The sequence below is a fragment of the Carcharhinus amblyrhynchos genome, chromosome 24, assembly GCF_965287045.1.
Source record: "Carcharhinus amblyrhynchos chromosome 24, sCarAmb.v2.hapA, whole genome shotgun sequence".
In the NCBI taxonomy this organism is placed as follows: Eukaryota; Metazoa; Chordata; class Chondrichthyes; order Carcharhiniformes; family Carcharhinidae; genus Carcharhinus; species Carcharhinus amblyrhynchos.
The window spans coordinates 410,295-436,321 of NC_137347.1; the positions used below are offsets into that span (position 1 = coordinate 410,295).

Consider the following 26,027-nt stretch of genomic DNA (forward strand, 5'->3'; position numbering starts at 1 on the left):
TTTCCTTTCTAAGTGGAAGGAATCTCTCTACCTCCATCCTATCTAGCCCCTTCATTATTTTGTAAGTTTCTCTAAGATCCCCCCACAGCCTTCTAAACTCCAACGAGTACAGTCCCAATCTACTCAATCTCTCCTCATAAGCCTCATCTCCAGTATCATCTCCTCATCTCTCCCCTCATCTCCAATATCAGCCTGATGAACCTTCTCTGTACTCCCTCCAAGGCCAATATATCCTTTTCCAAATAAGGGGACCAAAACTGCACACAGTACTCTAGTTGGGGCCTCACCAACTCCAATTACTCTTAATGAAGACCTGTGCAGCACATGACCTCCTCATCACCAACACAACCTTCCATCAGCCTACCCGTAGCAAGACCTCCTGGATGCACCCCCGCATTGGCATCTTATCGGCTATGTCATTATCAGGAGAAAAGACAGGCAGGATGTCAGCGTGACCAAGGCCATGTGTGGTACTGACTGCTGGACACAGAACATAGAACACTACAGCACAAACAGGCCCTCCGGCCCACAAGTTGCGTCGATCATATCCATACCTACCAGGCCTATCTATAACTCTCAATCCCATTACAGGACAGATCACAGGCTTATCATCTCCAAAATGAGGCTCCGCATCAGACCCAAGAGGCGACCACAAGGAAGCAAGGTTATGAAAAGAATCAATGCGGCCAAGCTAAAGAACCCCAGCATAGCTTCAGCACTGGCTGAAGATTTAGAAATCAAGCTTGCTGACCTACACCTCGCAGGCAGTGCAGAGGACGACTGGGAACACTTCAGGAATGCTGTCCATTCATCTGCGCTGAAGATGCTCAGGCCCTCTACCCGCAAGCAGCATGAATGGATCAATGAGAATGAGGAGGAGATACAGGCTCTACTTGTTGAAAAGCATCGTCATAAGAAATAGGAGCAGGAGTAAGCCATCTAGCCCTTTGAGCCTGCCCCGCCATTCGACAAGATCATGGTTGATCTAAATTCCCTTGTCTATCAGAAACTTATGTACCCGTGACTTAAATATATTCAGCGAGGCAGCCTCCACCACTTCAATGGGCAGAGAATTCCAGAGACTCACTACCCTTTGAGTGAGGAAGTTCCTCCTCAACTCCGATCTAAACTGCACCCTCCCTTATTTTGAGGCTGTGCTCTCTAGTCCTACTGTCCTTTCTAAGCAGGAAGAATCTCCCTACCTCTACCCTATCCATCCCCTTCATTATCTTATACATCTCTCTAAGATCCCCCCTCAGCCTTCTAAACTCCAACGAGTACAGACCCAGTCTACTTAGTCTCTCTTCATAGTCCAATGCCCTCATCTCCAGTATCAGCCCAGTGAACCTCCTCTGCACTCCCCCCAAGGCCAATATATCCTTTTGCAAACACGGTGACCAAAACTGCACACAGTACTTCAGTTGTGGCCTCACCTGTACCCTGTACAGTTGCAGCAAGACCTCCCTGCTTTTATATTATACCCCCCTCGCTATAAAGGCCAACATTCCATTCACCTTCTTGACCACCTGCTGCACCTGCAGACTGGGTTTTTGCGATTCATGCACAAGGACCCCCAGGTCCCTCTGCACTGTAGCATGCTGCAGCTTTTCACCCTTTAAATAATAATCCCATCTTCATCAGGCCTGTCAGAACGGCCCATCTTCAGCTGCCAAGAAAAATGCTTTTACCAGTCCAGAATAAACTGCGTAAAATGCAGGATGCCTGACTGAGCACCAAGGCAGATGAAATGCAGGGATATGCTGACAGAAATGACTTGAAACGGTTCTATGAAGGCCTCAACACTCTCTACGGACCTCAATCTTTCGGGAGCTCCCCCCTCCTGATGGTACAACTCTCATTATAGAGAGGGCAGGGCAGATGCCATACCCGCAGAGATTTATAAATCTGCTGGTCCTGTACTTATTGAGAAGCTCACCGAGTTGTTCCAGTCCTTTTGGAAGCAAGGATCCATTCCTCAGGGACTTAAAGATGCTTCCATTGTACACCTCTACAAGAGGAAGGGCAATCGGCAAGGATGTGACAATCACCGAGGAATCTCACTGCTCTCCATCACAGGAAAAACCCTCGCAAGAGTTTGGTCACTCATCTGGAGCTGGGCCTGCTTCCAGAGTCACAGTGTGGCTTCCGCAAAGGTCATGGGACTATTAACATGATTTTTGCTGCGCGCCAACTTCAGAAGTGTCAGGAGCAGAATCGTGAGCTCTACACAACCTTTGTTGACCTCGTGAAAGCCTTTGACACTGTCAGCCGACAAGGCCTGTGGAGGATCATGTCAAAGTTCGGCTGCCCCCCCAAATTCATTCAGATGGTACGCCAGTTCCACGATGGCCAGAGTACTGGATGGCGGAGAATCCTCTGAGGCATTCCCAGTCACCAATGGCGTCAAACAGGGCTGTGTGCTCGCACCCACACTGTTCAGCATGACGTTTACTGCCATACTGAATGATGCCTTCCAGGACAGTGTTGCTGGATTCAGCCTCAAGTACAGTGTGGGTGGAAGCTCTTCAACCTGATGAGACTTCAAGCTATTACCGAAGTGAAAAACACTGTTCTGAGAAACTTCCTCTTTGCCGATGACTGCCCCCTGTACACTGGCTCAGAGCCAAAGATGCAAATCAGTATGGACAAATTTTCCACGGTTTGTGACAACTTCGGCCTCACCATTAACATTAAAAAGACCAAAGTCATGCATCAGCCTGCTCCTCATGCACCGTACACAGAACCCATAATCACAATCAAAGGGCAGAAACTACAGGCAGTGGACCAGTTCACTTATCTTGGCAGCACCCTCTCCCAAGCAGTGACTATTGATACAGAAGTTAACTGCAGAATAGCAAAGGCAAGTTCTGCTTTTGGTAGACTGCGCTCCACTGTATGGGAACGTCGAGGAATCAGCCCAGCAACAAAACTGAAGGTCTACAGCGCCGTGGTACTCACTACCCTCCTGTATGCCTGTGAAACGTGGACTGAGTATCCAAGGCACGCAAGACAGCTCAATCATTTCCACATGACTTGTCTTCACAGAATGTTACGCATCAGATGGCAAGACAAAGTACCAGACACTGAAGTTCTCTCTAGAGCAAGTCTACCATCAGTCCACACACTGCTGATGAGAGCGCAGACCCGGTGGGCAGGTCATGTCATCCATATGTCAGACGAGCGCATTCCCAAGCAGCTCCTTTTTGGGGAACTCTCTGCTGAAAGACGCTCGTATGGAGGGCAAAAGAAAGGTTACAAAGACAGACTCAAGGCCTCCCTGAAGTCCCTTGACATTGACACAACCACCTGGGAAACACTGACACAAAACCACCCTACCTGGCACTGCCTCATCCACAAAGGCTGTCAAGCTCACGAAGCAAGGTGCATTGCTGAAGCACAACTTAAGCATGAGCTGCGCAAATCCAGAGCCACCAGCGCAACAACTACAGCGTCTACACAAGTCTGTCCAGTGTGTGCCAGCACATTCCGTGCCGAATTGGCCTGACCAGTCATCTTTGGACACACCGCAACCAGCCTCAAAATGACTAATGGTGTTGAGTACCTCATCGACGACGATGGACGAACAACAATATGCCCTCTAGTTTTAGACTCCACTATCTTTGGAAAAAGATGTTGACTATCTAGCTGATCTTTGCCCCTCATTATTTTACAGACCTCAATAAGGTCACCCCTCAGCCTTTTACACTCCAAAGAAAAAAGTCCCAATCTATCTAGCCTCTCCTTCTACTTCAAACCACCAAATCTCTTAGCACCCTAGGAAATCTCTTCTGCACTCTTTCGAGTTTAACAATATCCTTCTATAATAGGGTGACCAGAATTGCACACAGTATTCCAAATGTGGCCTTACCAATATCTTGTACAACTTCAACAAGACATCCCAACACCTATATTCCGTGTTCCGACCAATAAAACCATTCTTTACCATTCTGTCCACCTGTGACTCCACTTTCAAGGAGCTATGAACATGTACCCCTAGACATCTTTGTTCTGTAACTCTCCCCAACGCTCTACTATTAACTGTGTAAGTGGCATGGGCGGCACGGTAGCACAGTGGTTAGCACTGCTGCTTCACAGCTCCAGGGACCTGGGTTCGATTCCCGGCTTGGGTCACTGTCTCTGTGAAGTTTGCACATTTTCCTCGTGTCTGCGTGGGTTTCCTCTGGGTGCTCTGGTTTCCTCCCACAGTCCAAAGATGTGCAGGTTGATTGGCCATGCTAAAAATCACCCCTTGGTGTCCTGAGATGTGTAGGTCAGAGGGATTAGTGGGTAAAATATGTAAGGACAGGGACTCTCACAAGGTAATAAATATCAGAATGACACAAACCAATAGGGCAGAGGAATTGTGGGAGGACAGGAGGTTAAACCAGACTTCCAAAAATTACCTCGTTGGTTGCTTGATTGAACAGCATCGACATCAACAAGACTCGCACACAAAATATACAATACTCAACAGGGGTGAAGGACTGAACCGCACGGGAGACGGGCCCCGGCTCGGCGTCCCGGGAGACGGGCCCCGGCTCGGCGTCCCGGGAGACGGGCCCCGGCTCGGCGTCCCGGGAGACGGGCCCCGGCTCGGCGTCCCGGGAGACGGGCCCCGGCTCGGCGTCCCGGGAGACGGGCCCCGGCTCGGCGTCCCGGGAGACGGGCCCCGGCTCGGCGTCCCGGGAGACGGGCCCCGGCTCGGCGTCCCGGGAGACGGGCCCCGGCTCGGCGTCCCGGGAGACGGGCCCCGGCTCGGCGTCCCGGGAGACGGGCCCCGGCTCGGCGTCCCGGGAGACGGGCCCCGGCTCGGCGTCCCGGGAGACGGGCCCCGGCTCGGCGTCCCGGGAGACGGGCCCCGGCTCGGCGTCCCGGGAGACGGGCCCCGGCTCGGCGCGGGGAACCAAATCCCAGTGGAATGATCAGAGTGAGGAGCCGAACCCCGATGGAATGATCAGAGTGAGTGAATAAATCCCAATGGCAAATCCGTAACATCAAATGTTGAATAAAGACATTGACTCACGCTGCTTGATAAACTGCTGTTGCGATCATACACACAAGCATCACATAAAATATGGGATATGTCAGCTGCATGTTCCCTTGGATCGACAGAATGATCATTCCTGAGACTCCTTTTGCTGCAACAATAGTCACTGACCCTGGAGGAGTAAAATGACACAATAACAGTGTGAGTACTAACTGTGCAGTTACACAGCCACACTTGGGGGTCAGTTAGCTGGATGGTTCATTTGTGAAGTAATGTAACAGCATGGGTTTAATTCCTGTACCAGTGAGGTTACTCGAGGTTAATCTCAATCTTGCCCCTCGCTTGAGATGTGATGATCCTCAGGTTAAATCACGGCCAGTCAGCCCTCTCCCTCAAAGGGGCAGAGTAACTGATCATCATCTGGGGCTATGGTGATTTTATCTTTTAATCCTTATGATTCTGAGTTACCAATATAGTTACACTAGTTAGCACTGCTGGTTCACAGTGCCAGGAACCAGGATTCAATTCCTCAGGTCACTGTCCGTGTGGAGTTTGCATGTTCTTCCCGTATCTCTGTGAGTTTCCTTCAGTTTTCTCCGACACTCCAAAGATGTGCCAGTTAGGTGGATGAACCATGGTAAATTGTGGAGTTCCAGGGGTAGGATGGGGGAGAAGGCATGGGTTACATACTTTATCAGAGAGTTGGTGCAAACTTGCTGGGCTGAATGGCCTCCCTCTGCAGTTTAGGGGTTCTATTACACAGCTTAGAATAGTTATCTCACTGGGTTAACACAGGCTGCATGTAACTCCGCAGGGTGACACAGTGATTAGCACGGCTGCCTCACAGCATCAGGGATCTGGGTTCAATTCCGGCCTGGGGTGTCTGTGTGGAAGTTGTATGTTCTCCATGTCTGCATGGTTTACTCTGGGTGCTCTCGTTTCCTCCCACACAGCGGGTTAGGTTGATTGGCCATGATAAATTGACCCTTCATGTCAGGGGGACCAGCAGGGTGGATGTGTGGAGTTATGGGATGGGCTCTGGGTGGGATTGTGGTCAGTGCAGACTCGATGGTCCAAATGGCCTCCTTCTGCACTGTGGGATTCTATGATTCAATGAACAATATACAGTGGGCAGATCAGACGCTAGGTAAATATGACGCCTGTCAAAACCTGTGCGCCACCTTTCCAACACAAGTCAAGAGTGTGAAGAACACTCAGCAGCAACATTACAGCAGCTCAACCAAACCAAGAGCTGCGCAACTGGAATTCGTATCCATTCCCTAGGCACCTGTGCACTGTGACAGCAGAATCTACAGACAACAGAGCAGCTAATCCAGCCCACACGTTGCCCCCTGGACCCTGCAACCCCCCGCCCACCCCCCCCTCCCCCCCATGCCCTACAACTCACTGGTCCAACACCCAGTCCCTGCCCTGCCTCCCACCCCCACCCCCTGGTCCAACTCCTGGTCCCTGCAAGCCTCTACCCATTGGTCCTATCCTCACCTCACAATCCCACCCCAGTCAACAGACCCCCACCCCCCCATCCCCAGACTCACCCTGACCCTACACCATAGTCCCACCCCCTATCTGGCACGCACCTCTCTCCCGCTGTTATTAGTTGGTCAGGAACGCAGTAATCTTGTTATATGACAAGATTCCTCCTACATTGTTACTAATTGTGAGCATCCATCCAGATGCCTCTGCTACTTCCCCTTTGCTTTAGCCTCGCCCAAATCCACATTGCTCTCCAGCTTCTCTGCTGTCAGGCTGTTAGTTGAACATCTAGCCGTGAAGGTCATGTCTCACCAACTTGATTGAGTTTTTGTAGAGGTGACAAAGGTGACTGATGAGGGAAGGGTTGTGGATGTAGTTTATGTGGACTTCAGTAATGCGTTTGACAATGTCCCACATGACAGACTGCACAATAACTAAAACCACATGGGATTTGGGGTGGGCTGGCTAGATAGATACAGAACTGGCTTGATTATAGAAGACAGAAAGTAGCAGTGGAAGGAGGAGGAGGGAGCAGAACCCTAAGGAACATGAACACGTAGAGGGTCTGGACGTGCAGGTCCACGGTTTCCTAAAGTTGGTAACACAGGTGACCAAGGTGAGTGAGAAGGCATACGGCATGGTTGCCTTCATCAAAGTACAACAGTTGGGAAAACACGTTGCAGCTATATAAAACCTTGGCTGGGTTGCATTTGGAGTATTGTGTGCAGTTACTCAAAAAGGATGTGGAAGCTTCGGAAAGAGGTTAAAAAAGGTTTACCAGGATGTTGCCTGGTCTCGGGGGTGTTGGCTATGAGGAGAGATTGAATAAAATGGATTGTTTTCACAGGAAAGACTGGGGCTGAGGGAGAAACCTGATAGAGGTCTACAAAATTATGACAAGTACAGACAGGATGGATAGTCAGGGGATTTTTCCCAGGGTGGAAGTGTCAATTAGAAGGGAGGTACACGTCCAAGTTGCGGTGGGGGGGAATAGTCGGAGATGCAGGGGGATAGATTAAGTTTCAGAGGAAAAGTATAAGGTGTAGGGGAAAAGTTTTTCACGCAGGGTGTTGGGTATCTGGAATGCTTTGCCACAGGTGGTAATGGAAGTAGGTACATTAGTAACATTTAAGAGGCATCTAGATGTAGTATTTATGGGAATGGGTTAGAAATGTTTATGTGAATGTTATTGATAAGAGGATATGACTTTGTTGACAGTTCTGAATCTAAAAAAAATGTACCATCGATTTGCAATGCAATGTAAATTCTAGGAGACTCAAGGAAACATGAGGTTGTTTCGAATCTATATGACTAATTATACACAAAATGACTTAGTGGATTTGGACAATTTCCAGATCAGGGATCCCAGAATAATGAGAAGTACTCTGGGACTATGGCAACTTTACCTTTCTTATCCTAAGGCTGATTGTAATTGCCAGGCCACCCAAACCCTAGAGGGAAACTTGGGAGAAGCTATCTGTGATATATATTTTATAACAATAGCAAGAAATTTCAAAGCCTCTGGAGATATTAAATATTAAACAGTCACTCCCGGGTATCAGCGCGGGGGGGTTTAACAGTCGCTCCTGGCCATTGAAGGGTTGGGGGGGGCGGGGGAGGAGGAGGGTTAACAGTCGCTCCTGGGCACCGAGGGAGGGCTAAACAGGTACATTTGCAAGCAGTAATTCAAGTTGGAAATATGTAGATGAAGGTACTGTCCAGCTGAGAGACCTGGCTCCATATAAGAGAACTGACCAACTGCAGAAGCTCAGGTGCTGAGAGGAACAAAAAGACTATCTCGTGCAGACAGAATACAGTTCAACTGGATTAAAACTCAAGATGTCCTTAACTTACCTAGCAGTGCCACAAGCAACAGGATAATTACAAGGTAGGCCGCTTTCTGTCTTTTATAGAAATACAGGAGAAGGCAGAAGATGATAATCACCACAAGCTAGGATACAAAAAGGAATAGGTCAGTGATATTAAATTGGAATCACACTGTGCAAACTGAGTGCTGATAACACTGTTAGAGACATGGCTCCTTGTCCAAGTCATGTTGCTACCTTTACTCCCTCCCCTTCTCTCCCACGCCCTCCTCACCCGCAACCTCCCCACCAACCTATTATCCCTCCTACCAAACCCCATACACTTACCCTGCCCCTACCCTTATCCCACTGCATCACCCCACCCCTTCCCCTCTCTCCCCCCCACCCTCTTCCACCACTGCCATCCACTCTGCTACAAGAGATGAGTACAATGAAGCCATTCCACCCATCGAGTCTGCTCCATCATTCAGTGAGAGTGCGACCAATCCGACGTGATCATCCAGTTTCTTGTTGAACGTCCATAACCCTTGAGACCCTCACTGATTGATAATCTGTCTTTCAGCCTTGAACATTTTTAACAACCCAGTCTCCACAAACCTCTCCGGGAAAGAATTCCACAGATTCAGTCCCATCTGAGGAGAAATTTCTCCTCATCTTTGTCTTCAAAGGGCAACCCTTCCCCTCCACTGTACCCAGTCCCCTCCCCCTGCATCCCTCCACACACACCCTCCCCTCCCCCTCCACCCATATCAGCACCTCTCCTTCCCATCCTCCTCCTCTCCTACCCTCAACCCTATCCCCCTCCTTCTACCTCCCTGCACCCCCAATTCTCTCCGCCCCCTCTCTTCCACCTCCTCCCCACAACCACCACCCCATCCACTCATCCTACCTCCTTTGGCCCCGCTCTTCTTCCCCTCGTCCTGCTCTAACCACACTTGCTCCTCCTGCCCTCCATCCCATCCACTCCTCAACCCCTCCCCTCTTCCTACACCTTCTCATTCTGCCCCTTTCCTCCACTCTACCACTACCACCCCATCCATCACCACTCACTTCCACCTGCACTCTCTTCTCCTCCCCTCAGCAAATTCTAAACCCCACTCCTCTGTTTCCTCTCCCGTCTGTTCCCATGCTCTTCTTCTTAACCTCCACCCCTTCCCTCCACTCCTCTTCCCTCCATTCTCCCTTTACCCCTCCTCCACCCCTCCCCTCCCTCTCAGTCCTTACCAGGTATAGGAGGAATGGTAGCCCCAGAAGGTGCAGTTGCAGGTTCCTCCCAGAAATCTTCTCATGAGTATTTGGTGCGAATGTAACCAGCAGGTAGATTCCGATCACTGTCAGAGCACAGCCGAGAAATGACAGCACGTAATCTCCTTTGGATTGGGAAACACACCCATCAACAGGCCGTACATTCCTTCTCAATTATTTACACAACAGAACCTGCGCTACTGGGTCAAGGAACTCATAACACAATACAGCTCACAGGCAGCCATTTGGCCACTGATTTTACCCTTTCCTTATCCTTGTCATCCTCCTCCTGAAGGTATTTCTCCAATTTCCTATTGAAGGCGATGTTTGAAGCACTCTATCAGCCAGTGAATTCTCAATCTTAATGCTGTCAGCTTGTGCTGCAGCTAGTTCTGTTTTTGCCAATCACCTCTACTCTGGTTATTTACAGGTGCTGGAAACCATTTTCCTTTATTCATTCCATCAAAAACATTCATGCTTTTCAGCATCCTTATCAAAGCTTCCTCCACTGGAAGAGGAATAGATCCAGTTTCACTGATCTATCAATGCAATAACTTTGTTAACCTGTTCGATCACCTTAAAATAATCCAGGTCTCATTTTTCTGGCACCTTGCACAATGTGGCTTGTACTGTTGCTGCTCATTCTTCAAACACAGTTTTCACCACACACTTTCCTCTATTAAACTTCATCTGCCACTTCATTCTCCAGCTGTCTCTTCAGTCCATTACTATCTTCTTCATTGTTTACTATAGTTTTATCTCTACATTCCATATTAACATTTTTCAGGCGGGATAGAGGGGGATGTAAAAGGGGTGGGGGAGTTGCACTACTGGTTAAGGAGAATATTACAGTTGTACTATGGGAGGAAACCAGAGAGGCTCATACGGCGAGGCAATATGGGTAGAGCTCAGGAATAGGAAGGGAGTGGTCACAATGTTGGGGGTTTACTTCAGGCCACTCAACTGCCAGAGGGAGACTGAGGTACAGATATGTAGGCAGATTTTGGCACGGTTTAAAAGTATCAGGGTTGTTGTTGTGGGAGATTTTAACTTCCCCAATATTGATTGGTACTCACTTAGTGCTAGGGGTGTGGATGGAGAAGAGTTTGTAAGGAGCATCCAGGAGGGCTTCTTGAAACAGTATGTAGATAATTTAGTAAGCTTTGAGGTATTGATGGATAAAGATAAATGCAGTCCTCAAGTGAAGGTGCTAAATTGGGGGAAGGCTAATTTTAACAATATTAGGCAGGAACTGAAGAATGTAGATTGGGGGCAGATGTTTGAGGGCAAATCAACATCTGGCATGTGGGAGGATTTCAAGTGTAAGTTGACCGGCATGTTCCTGTAAGGATGAAGGATAAGTATGACAAGTTTGGGAACCTTGGATAACGAGAGATATTGTGAGCCTAGTCAAAGAGAAGAAGGAAGCATTTGTCAAAGCCGGGAACACATGAAGCAAGTGTGGAATACAAAGAAAGTAGAAAGAAACTTAAGCAAAGAATTAGGAGGGCTAAAAGGGGTCACGGAAAAGCATTGGCCAGCAGGATTAAGGAAAATCCCAAGGCTTTTTGTACACATATAAAGACCAAGAGGGTAGCCAGGGAGGGAGTTGGACCACTCAAGGACAAGGGAGGGAATCTATGCATGAGGCCAGGGAAAAGTTATTAAATGAGTACTTTGCATCAGTATTCACCAAACAGAAGGATTTGGTGAATGATGAGTCTGGGGAAGGATGTGTAGATAGCTTGAGTTATGTTGAGATCAAAAAGGTGGTGGTATTGGGGTTCTTGAGAAACATTAAGGTAGACAAGTCCCCAGGGTCTGATGGGATATACCCCAGAAAACTGAGTGAGACAAGGGAGGAAATTGCTGAGGCCTTGAGAGAAATCTTTGTATCCTCACTGGCTACAGGGGAGGTCATGATATGGAGATGCCAGCGTTGGATTGGGATAAACACAGGAAGAAGTCTCACAACACCAGGTTAAAGTCCAACAGGTTTATTTGGTAGTAAACGTCACCAAATAAACCTGTTGGATGTAACTTGGTGTTGCGAGATTTCTTACAGGGGAGGTCCCAGAGGATTGGAGAATAACCAATGTTGTTCCTTTGTTTAAGAAGAGTAGCAAGAATAATTCAGGGAATTACAGGCCGGTGAGCCTTACATCAGTGGTAGGGAAATTATTGGAGAGGATTCTTCAAGAAAGGATTTACTCCCACTTGGAAATAAGTGGATATATTAACGAGACGCAACATGGTTTTGTGAAGTGGAGGTCATGTCTCGCTAACTTGATCGGGTTTTTCGAGAAAGTGACGAAGTTAACTGGTGAGGGTAGGGCAGTGGATGTTGTCTACATGGACTTCAGTAAGGCCTTTGACAAGGTCCCTCATGGCAGACTGGTGCAGAAGGTGAAGTCGCATGGGATTAGAGGTGAGTTGGCAAAGTGGATACAAAACTGGCTCGGTCAAAGAAGACAGAGGGTAGCAGTGGAAGGGTGCGTTTCTGAATGGTGGACTGTGACTCATAGCGTTTCTCAAGGATCAGTGCTGGGAACTTTGCGGTTTGTATACATATATATATATAAAATGATTTGGGAGAAAATGTAATTGGATTGATTAGTAAGTTTGTGGACAACACAAAGGTTGGTAGATTTGCAGATAGCGATGAACATAGAACAGTACAGCACAGGCCCTTCGGCCTTCAATGTTGTGGCGAGCTATGTCCAAATCCAAGATCAAGCTATCCCACTCCCTATAATTCTGGAGTGCTCCATGTGCCTATCCAATAACCACTTCAAAGTTCCTAAAGTGTCCGACTCCACTATCACAGCAGGCAGTGTATTCCACACCCCAACCACTCTCAGATTGAAGAATCTACCTCGGACATCCCTCGTATATCTCCCACCATGAACCTTATAGTTATGCCCCCTAGTAACAGCTACATCCACCTGAGGAAATAGACTCTGCACGTCCACTGTATCTAACCCCTCATCATCTTATAAACCTCTATTAAATCGCCTCTCCTCATCCTCCGCTCTAAAGAGAAAAGCCCCAGCTCCCTCAACCTTTCCTCATAAGACCTACCCTCCAAACCAGGCAGCATCCTAGTAAATCTCCTCTGCACTCTCTCCAGTGCTTCCACATCCTTCTTATAGTGAGGTGACCAGAACTGAACACAATATTCCAAATGTGGTCTCAGCAACATCTGGTATAGTTGCAGCATAAAAGGAGATCCTGCTGTATCTTTTGATGAGGAGCATGAGAAGATACAGCGGGATACAGATCAGTTGAAGACATGGGCAGAGAGATGGCAGATGGAGTTTAACCTGGACAAATGTGAGGTAATGCATTTTGGAAGGTCTAATATAGACAGGAAATATACAATAGAGTAGAAGAGCTAGAGTCTAATGTGGTAGTTGTATAGAATGTTAGTTAGGCCGCATTTGGAGTAGTGTCCAGTTCTGGTCGCCTTACTACCGGAAAGACGTGGAGACCCTGGAGACAGTGCAGAGGAGGTTTACCAGGATGCTGCCTGGTATGGAAGGACTGGGTTATGAGGAAAGATTGAGCAAATTGGGTCTGTTTTCCCTTGAAAGACGGCGACTGAGGGGAGATCTAATAGAGGTATGTAAGATTATGAAGGGTATAGATAGAGTAAACAGAGGTAAGCTTTTTCCTAGGTTGGAAACACACATTATGAGGGGCCACAGGCTTAGGGTGAGGGGGGCGAGGTATAATTCGAATGTTAGAAGGAGGTTTTTCACACAGAGGGTAGTGGGGGTATGGAATGCTCTGCCAAGCAAGGTGGTGGAGGCAGGTACGCTGGAGTTGTTTAAGAGTTACTTAGAAAGGCACATGAGCAGGATGGAGATGGAGGGATATAGGAGACTGTTTTAAATAAGGTTCAGGAGCCTTGGGACATCCCTGGGAATCAACTGATTCCTATGGACCTTCCAACATATTTTCTGGCTCAGTTGTTTCACTTGGGGATTCCCTTGAATGTTTGTATAAGGATGTGGACGATACTGATGTTTTTCTTTTAATCCACAGGTGCTTCGGTCCGCCTTAGAACATAGAACATTACAGCGCAGAACAGGCCCTTCGGCCCACGATGTTGCGCCGACCAGTTAAAAAACAATGACCCTCTAACCCAAACCAAACCCTTTTGTACAGTTGCAACATGACGCTGCGGCTCCTAAATTCAATCCCCCTACCAATAAACGCCAAGACACCGTATGCCTTCCTAACAACCCTATCTACTTGATTCCCAACTTTCAGGGATCTATGTACACATAATCTTGTTGTCCAACAAGGGGCATAACACACGATGGGTCGTACGAGGGCTGCTCCTGGTTGTTTCGAGAATAGCCTAGCACTTCACATCGTTAGTGTATGCTTAAACTGGACCAGATGCTGGGCAACACGACAGCTCAGTGACTATCACTGTTTGCTGTGCAGATACATGGATTTGGGCCAGTGTCTGCGGGAGTTTGCGCATTCTCCCCGTGCTTGCGTGGGTTTTCTCCGGTTTCCTCCCACACCCCAAAGATGTGCTATTAGGCTGAACGGTGTAACAAATTGTCCCTAAATTAGTCTTCCCTCAAAGTGGAATGACATAAGCATAGACAAGGGTCATGGGTGGAGGGGGGACTCATAATGTTAAAATGGCGGCGTGGGCTCGTTGGGCCGAAGGACCTGTTTCCCGGGCTGTGTTGTTCTTTGTTCTTTAATAAACTGCAGAACCCCTAAGAGTATTGATAGGCAAAGGGATCTGGGTCTACAGGTACACAGGTCATTGAAAGTAGCAACATGGATGGAGAATGTAGTCAAGAAAGCACATGGCATGCTTGCCTTCATCGTCCAGGGCACTGAGTTTAAAAATTGGCAAGTCATGTTGCAGCTTTATAGAACCTTAGTTAGGCTGCACTTGAAATGTAGTGTTCAATTCTGGTCGCCACACTACCAGAAGGACGTGGAGGCTTTGGAGAGGGTACAGAAAAGATTTATCAGGATGTTGCCTGGTATGGAGGGCATTAGCTATGAGGAGAGGTTGGAGAAACTTGGTTTAAACATAGAACATAGAACATAGAACACTACAGCACAAACAGGCCCTTCGGCCCACAAGTTGCGCCGACCACATCACCTACCAACCTACAGACCTATCTATAACCCTCAATCTCATTAAACCCCATATACTCATCCAGAAGTCTTTTAAAAGACCCCAGCGAGTTCGCCTCCACCACCACTGACGGCAGCCGATTCCATTCACTCACCACCCTCTGAGTGAAAAACTTACCCCTAACATCACTTCTGAACCTCCCTCCCCGCACCTTAAATCTGTGTCCTCTCGTAGCGACCATTTCAAACCGGGGAAATAGCCTCTGAGAGTCCATCCTATCTATTCCTCTCAACATTTTGTAAACTTCTATCAGGTCGCCTCTCAACCTTCGTCTCTCCAGGGAAAAGAGTCCCAGCTCCCTCAACCTAACTTCATAAGGCATGCCTCCCAGTCCAGGCAACATCCTTGTAAATCTCCTCTGCACCCTTTCAATAGCTTCTACATCTTTCCTATAGTGAGGCGACCAGAACTGCGCACAATACTCCAAATGAGGCCTGACAAGGGTCTTATAAAGTTCCAGCATTACCTCCCGACTCCTAAACTCAATCCCTCGATTAATGAAGGCCAGTACACCATACGCCTTCTTGACCACCTCCTCCACCTGCGAGGCCGATTTAAGAGTCCTGTGGACCCGGACCCCAAGATCCTTCTGCTCCTCAACACTACTCAGACTTCTGCCCTTGATAGTGTACTCGTTCATCCCGTTGGTTCTGCCAAAATGGACGACAACACATTTATCCGCGTTGAAGTCCATCTGCCACTTCTCCGCCCAGTCCTGCATCCTATCTATGTCCTGCTGCAACTTTTGCCATCCTTCCAGATCATCCACAACACCACCGACCTTTGTGTCATCAGCGAACTTACTTACCCATCCCTCCACTTCCTCATCCAGGTCATTTATGAAAATGACAAACAACAAGGGTCCCAGAACAGATCCTTGAGGCACTCCGCTGGTGACTGACCTCCATTCAGAAAAAGCCCCATCCACAACCACTCTCTGCCTTCTGCAGGCAAGCCAGTTCTGGATCCACAAGGCCAAAGGCCCTTGGATCCCATGCCCTCTCACCTTCTCAAGAAGTCTTGCATGGGGGACCTTATCAAACGCCTTGCTGAAGTCCATGTACACTACGTCCACGGCACTTCCTTCGTCAATGTGTTCAGTCACATTATCGAAGAACTCAACTAGGCTTGTAAGGCACGACCTGCCCTTGACAAATCCATGCTGACTATTCCTGATCATGTCAAACCTCTCCAAATGTTCGTAAATCTTGTCCCTCAGAAGCCTCTCCATCAGCTTACCAACCACTGAGGTCAGACTCACCGGTCGGTAATTTCCCGGGCTATCTCTGTTCCCTTTCTTAAAAATAGGAACTACATCCGCAATCCTCCAATCCTCTGGAACCTCTCCCGTCTCCATTGACGACGCAAAGATCATCGCCAGGGGCTCTGCAATCTCTTCCCTCGCCTCCCACAGTATCCTGGGGTACATCCCATCTGGTCCCGGCGACTTATCTACCTTGATAGAATTCAAAAGTTCCAACACATCCTCCTCCTTAATATTCACGTACTCAATCCTTTCCATCTGCTGCAAATCCATAACAAAATCTCCCAGATCGGCTTCCACCGTGAATACTGAGGCGAAGTACTCGTTAAGCACCTCCGCCATTTCTTCTGGTTCCACACAAACCTTTCCCCCCTCACCTTTTATCGGTCCTATCCCTTCTCTTCTTATCCTTTTACCTTTCACATATTTATAGAAGGCCTTGGGATTCTCCTTAATCTTACTCGCCAAGGTCTTCTCATGACCCCTTCTGGCTCTCCTAATTTCCCTTTTAAGTTCCCTCCTACAGTCCTTATACTCCTCAAGATCTTTAACATCTCCTAATTCCCTGAACCTCTTGTACACCTTCCTTTTCTTCCTGACTAGGTTCAACACATCCTTTGTGCACCACGGTTCCCTCGACCCACCAAAACCCCCTCGTCTCATCGGAACGTTGTCATTCAGAGCTCCAGACACACATTCCTTGAATATCTGCCACCTTCCTTCGGTACTTTTCCCTAAGAACGCCTCCTTCCAGTTTATTTGTCCAAGTAACTTCCTGACTTCTTCGTATCTCCCCTTACCCCAGACAAACACCTTCCTAGCCTGCCTGATCCTATCTCGTTCCAACGCAATTGTGAAGGAGATAGAATTATGGTCACCATATCCAAGATGCTCTCCTACCGAAAGATCCATCACCTGCCCTGGTTCATTCGCCAGTACCAGGTCAAGTACAGCCTCTCCCCTCGTAGGCTTGTCCACATACTGCGTCAGGAAACCCTCCTGAACACACCTAACAAACTCCTCCCCATCTATACCCCTTACCCTAGGGATATTCCAGTCGATGTTTGGGAAATTGAAGTCTCCCATCACGACAACTCTGTTATTAAAACATCTCTCCAGAATCTGTTTCCCTATTTGCACTTCAACTTCCCTGTCACTATTGGGCGGCCTATAGATTACACCCAGCAAAGTTTTTGACCCTTTGCTGTTCCTAACTTCCACCCACAGAGATTCTGTAGACAATCCCTCCACGACATCCTCTTTCTCTGTAGCCATGACACTATCCCTGATCAACAGTGCCACGCCACCACCCCTTCTGCCACCCTCCCTGTCCTTCCTGAAGCACCTGAAGCCTGGCACCTGAAGTACCCAGTCCTGTCCCTGAGACATCCAAGTCTCCGTAATGGCCACCACATCACAATCCCAAACAGCTATCCACGCCCTAAGCTCATCTACCTTATTCACTATACTCCTTGCATTAAAATATATACACTTCAGCCCCTCAGTCTGGGCATTTCCCATCTCCACCACCTGTCTAACCTCCCTCGCATACTGCCTGCGGTCCTCCCCTACCTGGGAGCGAACCTCCTCCGTCCCAGTTTCCCCAACACAGTTCCCTCCCCCCATCCTTTCTAGTTTAAAGTCCCCCCGGTAGCCTTAGCCAGTCTTCCCGCCAAGATACTAGTCCCCCTGGTATTTAAGTGCCACCCGTCCCTACTATAGAGGTCCCACCTACCCCTAAAGAGGTCCCAGTGATCTAGGAACCGAAATCCCTGCCCTCTACACCAGTCCCTCAGCCACGCATTCACCCTCCACCTCATTTCATTTCTTCCCTCATTCTCCCTTGGCACAGGCAGCAATCCTGAGATTACTACCTTCGCTTTTCTCTTCCTCAGCTGCCTACCCAGTTCCCTATAGTCCTTTTTCACAAGTGCCTCCCTCTTCTTACCTACATCAGTAGTACCTATATGTACTACTACCTCCGGTTCCTCACCCTCCCCTTTCAGGATGTCTGGGACCCGCCCAGAGACATCCTGGATCCCAGCCCCAGGGAGACAAACCACCATCCGCGACTCCCTTCTACGTCCACAAAAACGCCTGTCTGCGCCCCTCACTGTGGAGTCCCCTATTAATACTACCTTTCTGCTTCCCTTTTTGTTCTCACTGGAATGACGGAGGTTGAGGAGTGACCTGATAGAAGCCTACAAGATTATGAGAGGCATGGACAGGCAGAAGTCTTTTCCCAGGATGGAAGAGTCAATTACTAGGTGGCACAGGTTTAAGGGAGACATGCGAGGCAGATTTTTTTACAAAGAGGGTGGGTGCCTGGATCTGCTGCCGGGGAAGGTAGTCAATGTGGATATGGTTGTGACTTTTAAGGGGCATCTTGACAAATACATGAATAGGATGGGAATAGAGGGATATGGTTCCCTTGACTGTATGGGGTTTTAGTTAAGTCAGGCAGCATGGTCAATGCAGGCTTGGAGGCTTCTTTGTCCTTGTTCATTCAAATCATAAATAGATATCAAAAACATGCTCAGAAAATGCTGGAAAATCTCAGCAGATCTGACAGCATTTGTGGAGAGAAAATAGAGCCAACGCTTCAAGTCTGGATGACCCTTCATCAGAGCTGCTCTGAAACGTTGGCTACCTTCAGAGATCTGTGGATATAACGTTTTTATCAAAAACATGCACACATTTCCGCTAACGAAGAATAAATCTGTATTTTCTCACTTACGTAGAAATTCTTTGGGTTTCCATTTGTCCCTCAGGAATATGATTCCCAAAATTGAGCTGGCTGATGAGACAAAAAATACAAATCAGAGGTGTGGAGCTCAGCTTCTGTCAACTCACGCAGCTCAACCCTTCAGGGGCCACCTCCCACTATCGCTCTCATATCCCCTTCATCACTCCACCACAGAATGTCTCCCCATCAATGCAACCCACTTTTAGCGATTCTTTCCTCCTTTATCACAAGGGGCACTCCACTTCTACAGGATCTGCAATGAGCAACTGCTTTGTTACCCCAGGTTTCAGTAGGGAAGTAGTTCAGGAACAGTGACCATAATTTAGTAAGCTTTAAGATACTAGAACACAGAACAGTACAGCACAGTACAGGCCCTTCAGCCCTCAATGTTGTGCCAAGATATGTCCGAACCCAAGATCAAGCTATCCCACTCCCTATCATTCCGGTGTATTCCACACCCCAACCACTCTCTGAGTGAAGAATCTACCTCGGACATCCCTCCTATATCTCCTACCTGAACCTTTTAGTTATGCCCCCTAGTGACAGCAACATCCACCGAAGGAAATAGTTTCTGCACGTCCACTCTATCAAACTCTCTCATCATCTTATAACGTCTATTAAGTCGCCTCTCATCCTCCTCCGCTCTGAAGAGAAAAGCCCCAGCTCCCTCAATCTTCCCTCATTAGACCTACCCTCCAAACCAGGCAGCATCCTGGTAAATCTCCTCTGCACTCTCTCCAATGCTTCCACATCCTCCTTATAGTGAGGTGGCCAGAACTGAACACAATATTCCAAATGTGGTCTCACTGAAGTCCGGTATAGTTGCAGCATAACCCCACAGCTCTTAAAACTCAAACCCCCTGTTAATAAACGCTAACACATTAACAAGCCTTCTTCACGGCTCTATCCACTTGAGTGGCAACCTTCAGAGATCTGTGGATATAAACCCCAAGATCTCGCTGTTCCTCCACATTCCTCAGAACCCTGCCACTGATTCTGTAATCTGCATTCAAATTTGTCCTACCAAAATGAATCACCTCGCACTTATCAGGGTTAATCTCCATCTGCCTCTTTTCTGCCCAGCTCTGCATCCTATCAATGCCTCTATGCAGCCTGCAAGAGCCCTCCACCTCATCCACTACTCCACCAATCTTGGTGTCATCAGCAAATTTACTAACCCACCCTTCAGCCCCCTCTTCCAAGTCATTGATAAAAATCACAAATAGCAGAGGTCCCAGCACTGATCCATAGAAACATAGAGAAACTACAGCACAGTACAGGCCCTTTGGCCCACAAAGTTGTGCCAAACATGTCCCTACCTTAGAGATTACTAGGCTGACCTATAACCCTCTATCTTACTAAGTTCCATGTATTAGGTGTATGTGTACATAGATCCCTGAAAGTTGGGAATCAAGTAGATAAGGTTCTTAAGAAGGCATATGGTGTCTTGGCGTTTATTGGTAGGGGGATTGAATTTAGGAGTCGCAGCGTTATGTTGCAACTGTACACAACTCTGGTGCGGCCGCAGTTGGAGTACTGTGTGCAGTTCTGGTCCCCACATTACAGGAAGGATGTGGAGGCTTTGGAGAGGGTGCAGAGGAGGTTTACCAGGATGTTGCCTGGTATGGAGGGGAGGTCCTATGAGGAGAGGCTGAGGGATTTGGGGTTGTTTTCGCTGGAAAGAAGGCGGCTAAGAGGGGATCTTATTGAAACATATAAGATGATTAGAGGTTTAGATAGGGTGGATAGTGATAGCCTTTTTCCTCGGATGGAGAAAGCTAGCACGAGGGGGCATGGCTTTAAATTAAGGGGGGGGTAGTTATAGGACGGATGTCAGGGGTAGGTTCTTTACCCAGAGGGTGGTGAGGGATTGGAATGCCCTGCCTGCTGCAGTTGTAAATGTGCCTAGTTTGGGGGCGTTTAAGAGATCCGTGGATAGGTTTATGGACGAAAAGGGATTGGTTTAGGTTAGTGGGTCATTGTTTTGTAACTGGTCGGCGCAACATCGTGGGCCGAAGGGCCTGTTCTGCGCTGTAATGTTCTATGTTCTATTTATCTAAAAGTCTCTTAAAAGACCCTATCGAATCCACCTCCATCACTGCTGCAGACAGCCCATTCCACACTCCCACCACCCTCTGAGTAAAAAACCTACCCCTGACATCTCCTCTGTACCTACTCCCCAGCACCTGAAACCTGTGTCCTCTTGTGGCAACCATTTCAGCCCTGGGAAAAAGCCTCTGACTGTCCACTCGATCAATACCTCTCAACGTCTTATACACCTCTAGCGGGTCATCCCTCATTCTTTGTCTCTCCAAGGTGAAAAGGCCAAGCTCTCTCAACCTATCCTCATGAGGCATGCTCCCCAATCCAGGCAACATCCTTGTAAATCTCCTCTGCACCCTTTCTATGGCTTCCACATCCTTCCTGTATTGAGATGACCAGAACTGAGCACAGTACTCTAAGTGGGGTCTGACCAGGGTCCTATATAGCTGCAACATTATCTCTCGACTCCTAAACTCAATTCCATGATTGATGAAGACCAGTATACCATACGCCTTCTTAACCACAGCTTCAACCTGCGCAGCTGCTTTGCGTGTCCTATAAACTCGGACCCCAAGATCCTTCTGATCTTCCACACTGTCAAGAGTCCTACCATTATTGTATTCAGCCATCCTACTTGACCTGCCAAAATGAACCACTTCACACTTATCTGGGTTGAAGTCTTGCATCCTATCAATGTCTCGCTGCAACTTTTGACATCCTCCACACTATCCACAACATCGCCAACCTTCATGTCATCAGCAAACTTACCAACCCATCCCTCTACTTCCTCATCCAGGTCATTTATAAAAATCACAAAGAGTAAGGGTCTTAGAACAGATCCCTGGGGCACTCCACTGGTGACCGACCTCCATGGAATATGACCCATCTAGAACCACTCTTTGCCTTCTGTGGGTAAGCCACAAAGCAATGTCCCCTTGGATCCCATGCCCCCTCACTTTCTCAATAAGCCTTGCATGGGGCACCTTATCAATGTCGCATTCTGCGGACCCTGTGCTGCACCACTGGTGACTGACCTCCAGTCTGAAAATTTTTCCTCCACCACCACCCTTCTATGAGATAGCCAGTTATTTATCCAATCGGCCAAATTTTCTTCTATCCCTATACTGATGGATAAAGATAAGTGTAGTCCTTGATGAAGGTGCTAAACTGGGAAAAGGCTAATTACAACAATATTAGGCAGGAACTGAAAAATGTAGATTGGGGGCAGATGTTTGAGGGCAAATCAACATCTGGCACGTGGGAGGCTTTCAAGTACAAGTTGGTAGGAATTCAGGACCGGCATGTTCCAGTACAGATGAAGGATAAAAATGGCGAGTTTTGGGAACCCTGGATAACAAGAGATATTGCGATCCTATTCAAAAATATAAAGGAAGCATTTATCAAGGTTAGGAGGCTGGGAACACATGAAGCAATACAAAGAAAGTGGGAAGAAGCTTAAGCAAGGAGTCAAGAGGGCTAAAATTGTCACTGGCCAGCAGGATTACAAAAAATCATAAAGTTTTTATGTGCACATGTAAAGAGCAAGAGGGTAGCCAGGGAGAGGGTTGGCCCACTCCAGGACAGGGGAGGGAATCTATATGTGGTGCCAGAGGAAATGGGTGAGGTAGTAAATGAGTACTTAGCATCAGTATTCACCAAAGAGAAGAACTTAGTGGATGATGAGTCAGGGAAGGGTATGTAAATAGTTTGGATCATGTTGAGATCAAAAAGGAGGTGGTATTAGGAGTTCTTGAGAAACATAAAGGGAGACAAGTCCCCAGGGCCTGATGGGATATATCTCAGGATACTGAGAGAGGCAAGAGAGGAAATTGCTGAGCCTTGAGAGAAATCTTTTTATCCTCACTGGCTACAGGGGAGGTCCCAGAGGATTGGAGAATAGCCAATGTTGTTCCTTTGTTTAAGAAGTATAGCAAGAATAATTCACGTAATTACAGGCCAGTGAGTCTTACATCAGTGGTAGGGAAATTATTGGAGAGGATTCTTCAAGACAGGATCTACTCCCACTTGGAAATAAGTATTAGTGAGAGGCAACATGGTTCTGTGAAGAGGTTGTATCTCACTAACTTGATTGAGTTTTTCAAGGAAGTGACGAAGATGATTGATGACGGTAGGGCAGTGGATGTTGTCTACATGGACTTCAGTAAGGCCTTTGACAAGTTACATCATGGCAGACTGGTACGGAAGGTGAAGTCTCATGGGATCAGAGGTGAGTTGGCAAGGTGGATACAAAACTGGCTCAGTCAAAGAACAGTAAAAAGTCTGACAACACCAGGTTTTAGTCCAACTGATTTATTTGATAATAGACTCACAAGCTTTCGGGGTTAGCCCCTTTGTCAGATTCACCTGACGAAGGGGCTAACCCCAAAAGCTTGTGAGTGTATTATCACATAAATCGGTTGGACTAAAACCTGGTGTTGTCAGACTTTTTACTGTGTTTACGCCAGTCCAACACCGGCATACCCACATCAGTCAAAGAAGACAGAGGGTATCAGTGGAAGGGTGCATTTCTGAATGGAGGGCTGTGACAAGTCATGTTCCTCAGGGATCAGTGCTGGGACCTTTCCTGTTTGTAATATATATAAATGATTTAGAGGAAAATGTAACTGGTTTGATTAGTAAGTTTGCAGAGGACACAAAGGTTGGTGGAACTGTGGACAGCAATGAGGAAAGTTGGAGGATACAGCAGGATATAGATCAGCTGGACACTTGGGCGGAGAGATAGCAGATCGAGTTTAATCTGGATAGATGTGAGGTACTGTGTTTTGGAATGTCTAATAAAGATGGGAAATATACAGTAAATGACAGAATCCTTAAGACTGAAAGGCAGAACGTACACAGGTCACTGAAAGTAGCAATACAGGTGGAAAAGTTAGTCAAGACGACATATGGCATGCCTGCCTTCATTGGCCAGGGTATTGAGTTTAAAAATTGGCAAGTCATGTTGCAGCTTTATAAAACCTTAGTTAGGCTGCACTTGGAATACAGTGTTCAATTCTGGTCACCACACTACCAGAAGATTGTGGAGGCTTTGGAGAGGGTACAGAAAAGATTTATCAGGATGTTGCCTGGTATGGAGGGCATTAGCTGTGAGGAGAGGTTGGAGAAACTTGGCTTGTTCTAACTGGAACGACGGAAGTCGAGGGGTGACCTTATAGAGGTCTACATTATGAGGGGTGCAGACAGAGTGGATAGTCAGAAGATTTTTCCCAAGTGGAAGAGTCAGTTACTGGGGGCATAGGTTTAAAGGAGTTGTACAAGGCAGGATTTTTTTTACACAGAGGATGGTGGGTGCCTGGAACTCGCAGCTGGGAGAGGAGGTGGAAGCAGATACAATAGTGACTTTTAAGGAGCATCTGGACAAATACATGAATAGGATGGGAATAGAGGGATATGGTGCCCAGAAAGGTAGGGGGTTTTAGTTCAGTTGGGCAGCAGTTTATGTTCAGTTGGGCAGCATGGTTGGTGCAGGACTAGAGGGCCGAAGGGCCTGATCCTGTGTTGTAATTTTCTGAGTTCTTTGTTCGTTGGTTCTTGTTTAGGATGCCCTGCATTGTGACACAGAAAGTTTCATACCTACGATGGAAACAGCACCAAGTGGTGTGACGAGCGATAATGGTGCGTAGGCATACGAGGTGAAGATTCCCAGCTCCCCCAGTAACATCAGCACCAGTCCCAACCACCAAGTTTTGGTCCGGAAGTACGATCGAGGATCTTTGCTGCCGGACAGCCTCACATGACTGTACTTCTGTAACAAGAGGTGGGAGAGCGTCACACAAACACAACTGTGAAGGAGGGGGTGGATGGGGGGAGTGGATGGAGGGGGGGGGGGGGGTGGAGTGGATGGGGGGGGAAAAGAGGGGGAAAGGAGGGGGAAAGGGGGGGAAAGAGGGGGAAAGAGGGGGGAAGGGGGGGGAAGGTGGGGGAAGGGGGGAAAGAGGGGAAAGAGGGGGAAGGGGGGGAAAGAGGAAGAGGGGGGAGAGGAAGAAAGGGGGGGAGGGAGGGGATAGGGGAGGCAATTAGGGAGGGGATAGGGGAGGCCGGGTGGAAGAGAGGGGTTCGGAGGAGTGGTGGGGGGGGAATCGGGCGGAAAAGGGGGTGGTCGGACGGAGGAGGAGCAGGCAGAGGGGGAGTCAGGGGTGAAAGTGGAGGGGGAAAGGCAGAGGGGAGGGGAAGGCAGAGGAGAGGGATAGAGTGGAGGATGGGGGGAGAGGGCGGAGGTCGAAGTACTCTGAAAGCTAGTGGATTTTGCTACCAAATAAACCTGTTGGACTTGAACCTGGTGTTGTGAGACTTCTTACTGTGTTTACCCCAGTCCAACACCGGTATCTCCACATCATGGCTTTCATTTCTAAGCCAATTTGTTGCTGGTTTAGCTATCCACTGCAACTGTGCACTAACATCTGACATGAGCCCACTGTGTTACATTTTGAGGCTGGAAAATTGATGTGCAGGGCACTTGGCTACTCTTTCTGTTCCCTTTCCAAAATCAAATTAGTTGATTTTCAGAAACCATGCTGTTTATTATATTTCTTGTCTCTTGATGTGTCATCACTTTTTTTCAACTATAGGGTCCAATATTTTTCCCATCAGATACATTCAGCTGACTTGTATCGTTCCCAGATTTCATTCTATTTCCCCTTTTGTATATCAGGAAATTAGCTGCACATGAATATTGTTGTGTATAAACAATCAATCAGATTCCGGACTGTCACCGTTGTATAAATAAACTGCTTTCAGAGATGACAGCCTGTAATGTGTTTCCTGGTGTCTGTTACACAGTTCATACACTATTGAGCTCGGACCCTTTTCATTTGTTTTGTACAATTAGATTGTTTTGTGGACTGTGTAGTTACACACTCAAAACTTCCTCTAACTCATCAAATGAAAGACCTTTTAACTGGTTGGCATATGTTGTTTTGTTTTGTGTAAGCTTGATCACTCCTGAATTCAATATGTATTAGTGTTTGTACAGCAAAACAATAGCAGCAGCCACGAGCATCACTGCCTGCTAACTCCACCTTCACCGATTCTTCCTCTCCCCCAGCCTCAGCTGGAAATTCACCCTCCCTGTACTCAGAAACTCACCTGTACATTCAGAGAGATACTAATGACAAGATTCCCAAAGATGGCAAGTAAAGTTCCAATCAGATTTTCCTGTTAATGAAAACAAGAAACACAATCAGCAAATCACAGAGGCAGCTCCAACCACCAAGGTGAATGGTCAG

At 47.7% G+C, this 26,027-nt stretch overlaps 1 protein-coding gene across 1 annotated transcript in view; it reads right to left on the reverse strand.

Moving 5' to 3' along the window:
- nipal3 (NIPA like domain containing 3) overlaps positions 1-26,027 on the reverse strand; it is an 82,194-nt gene that overhangs the window by 45,136 nt on the left and 11,031 nt on the right. The window contains exons 2-7 of the mRNA XM_080211639.1: positions 25,888-25,956; positions 24,376-24,547; positions 18,730-18,789; positions 9,532-9,677; positions 8,336-8,432; positions 5,024-5,159 (exon numbers count right to left, since the gene is read on the reverse strand). Coding sequence (XP_080067765.1) covers positions 5,024-5,159; positions 8,336-8,432; positions 9,532-9,677; positions 18,730-18,789; positions 24,376-24,547; positions 25,888-25,956 — 680 coding nt within the window. The remainder of the gene's footprint in view (positions 1-5,023; positions 5,160-8,335; positions 8,433-9,531; positions 9,678-18,729; positions 18,790-24,375; positions 24,548-25,887; positions 25,957-26,027) is intronic.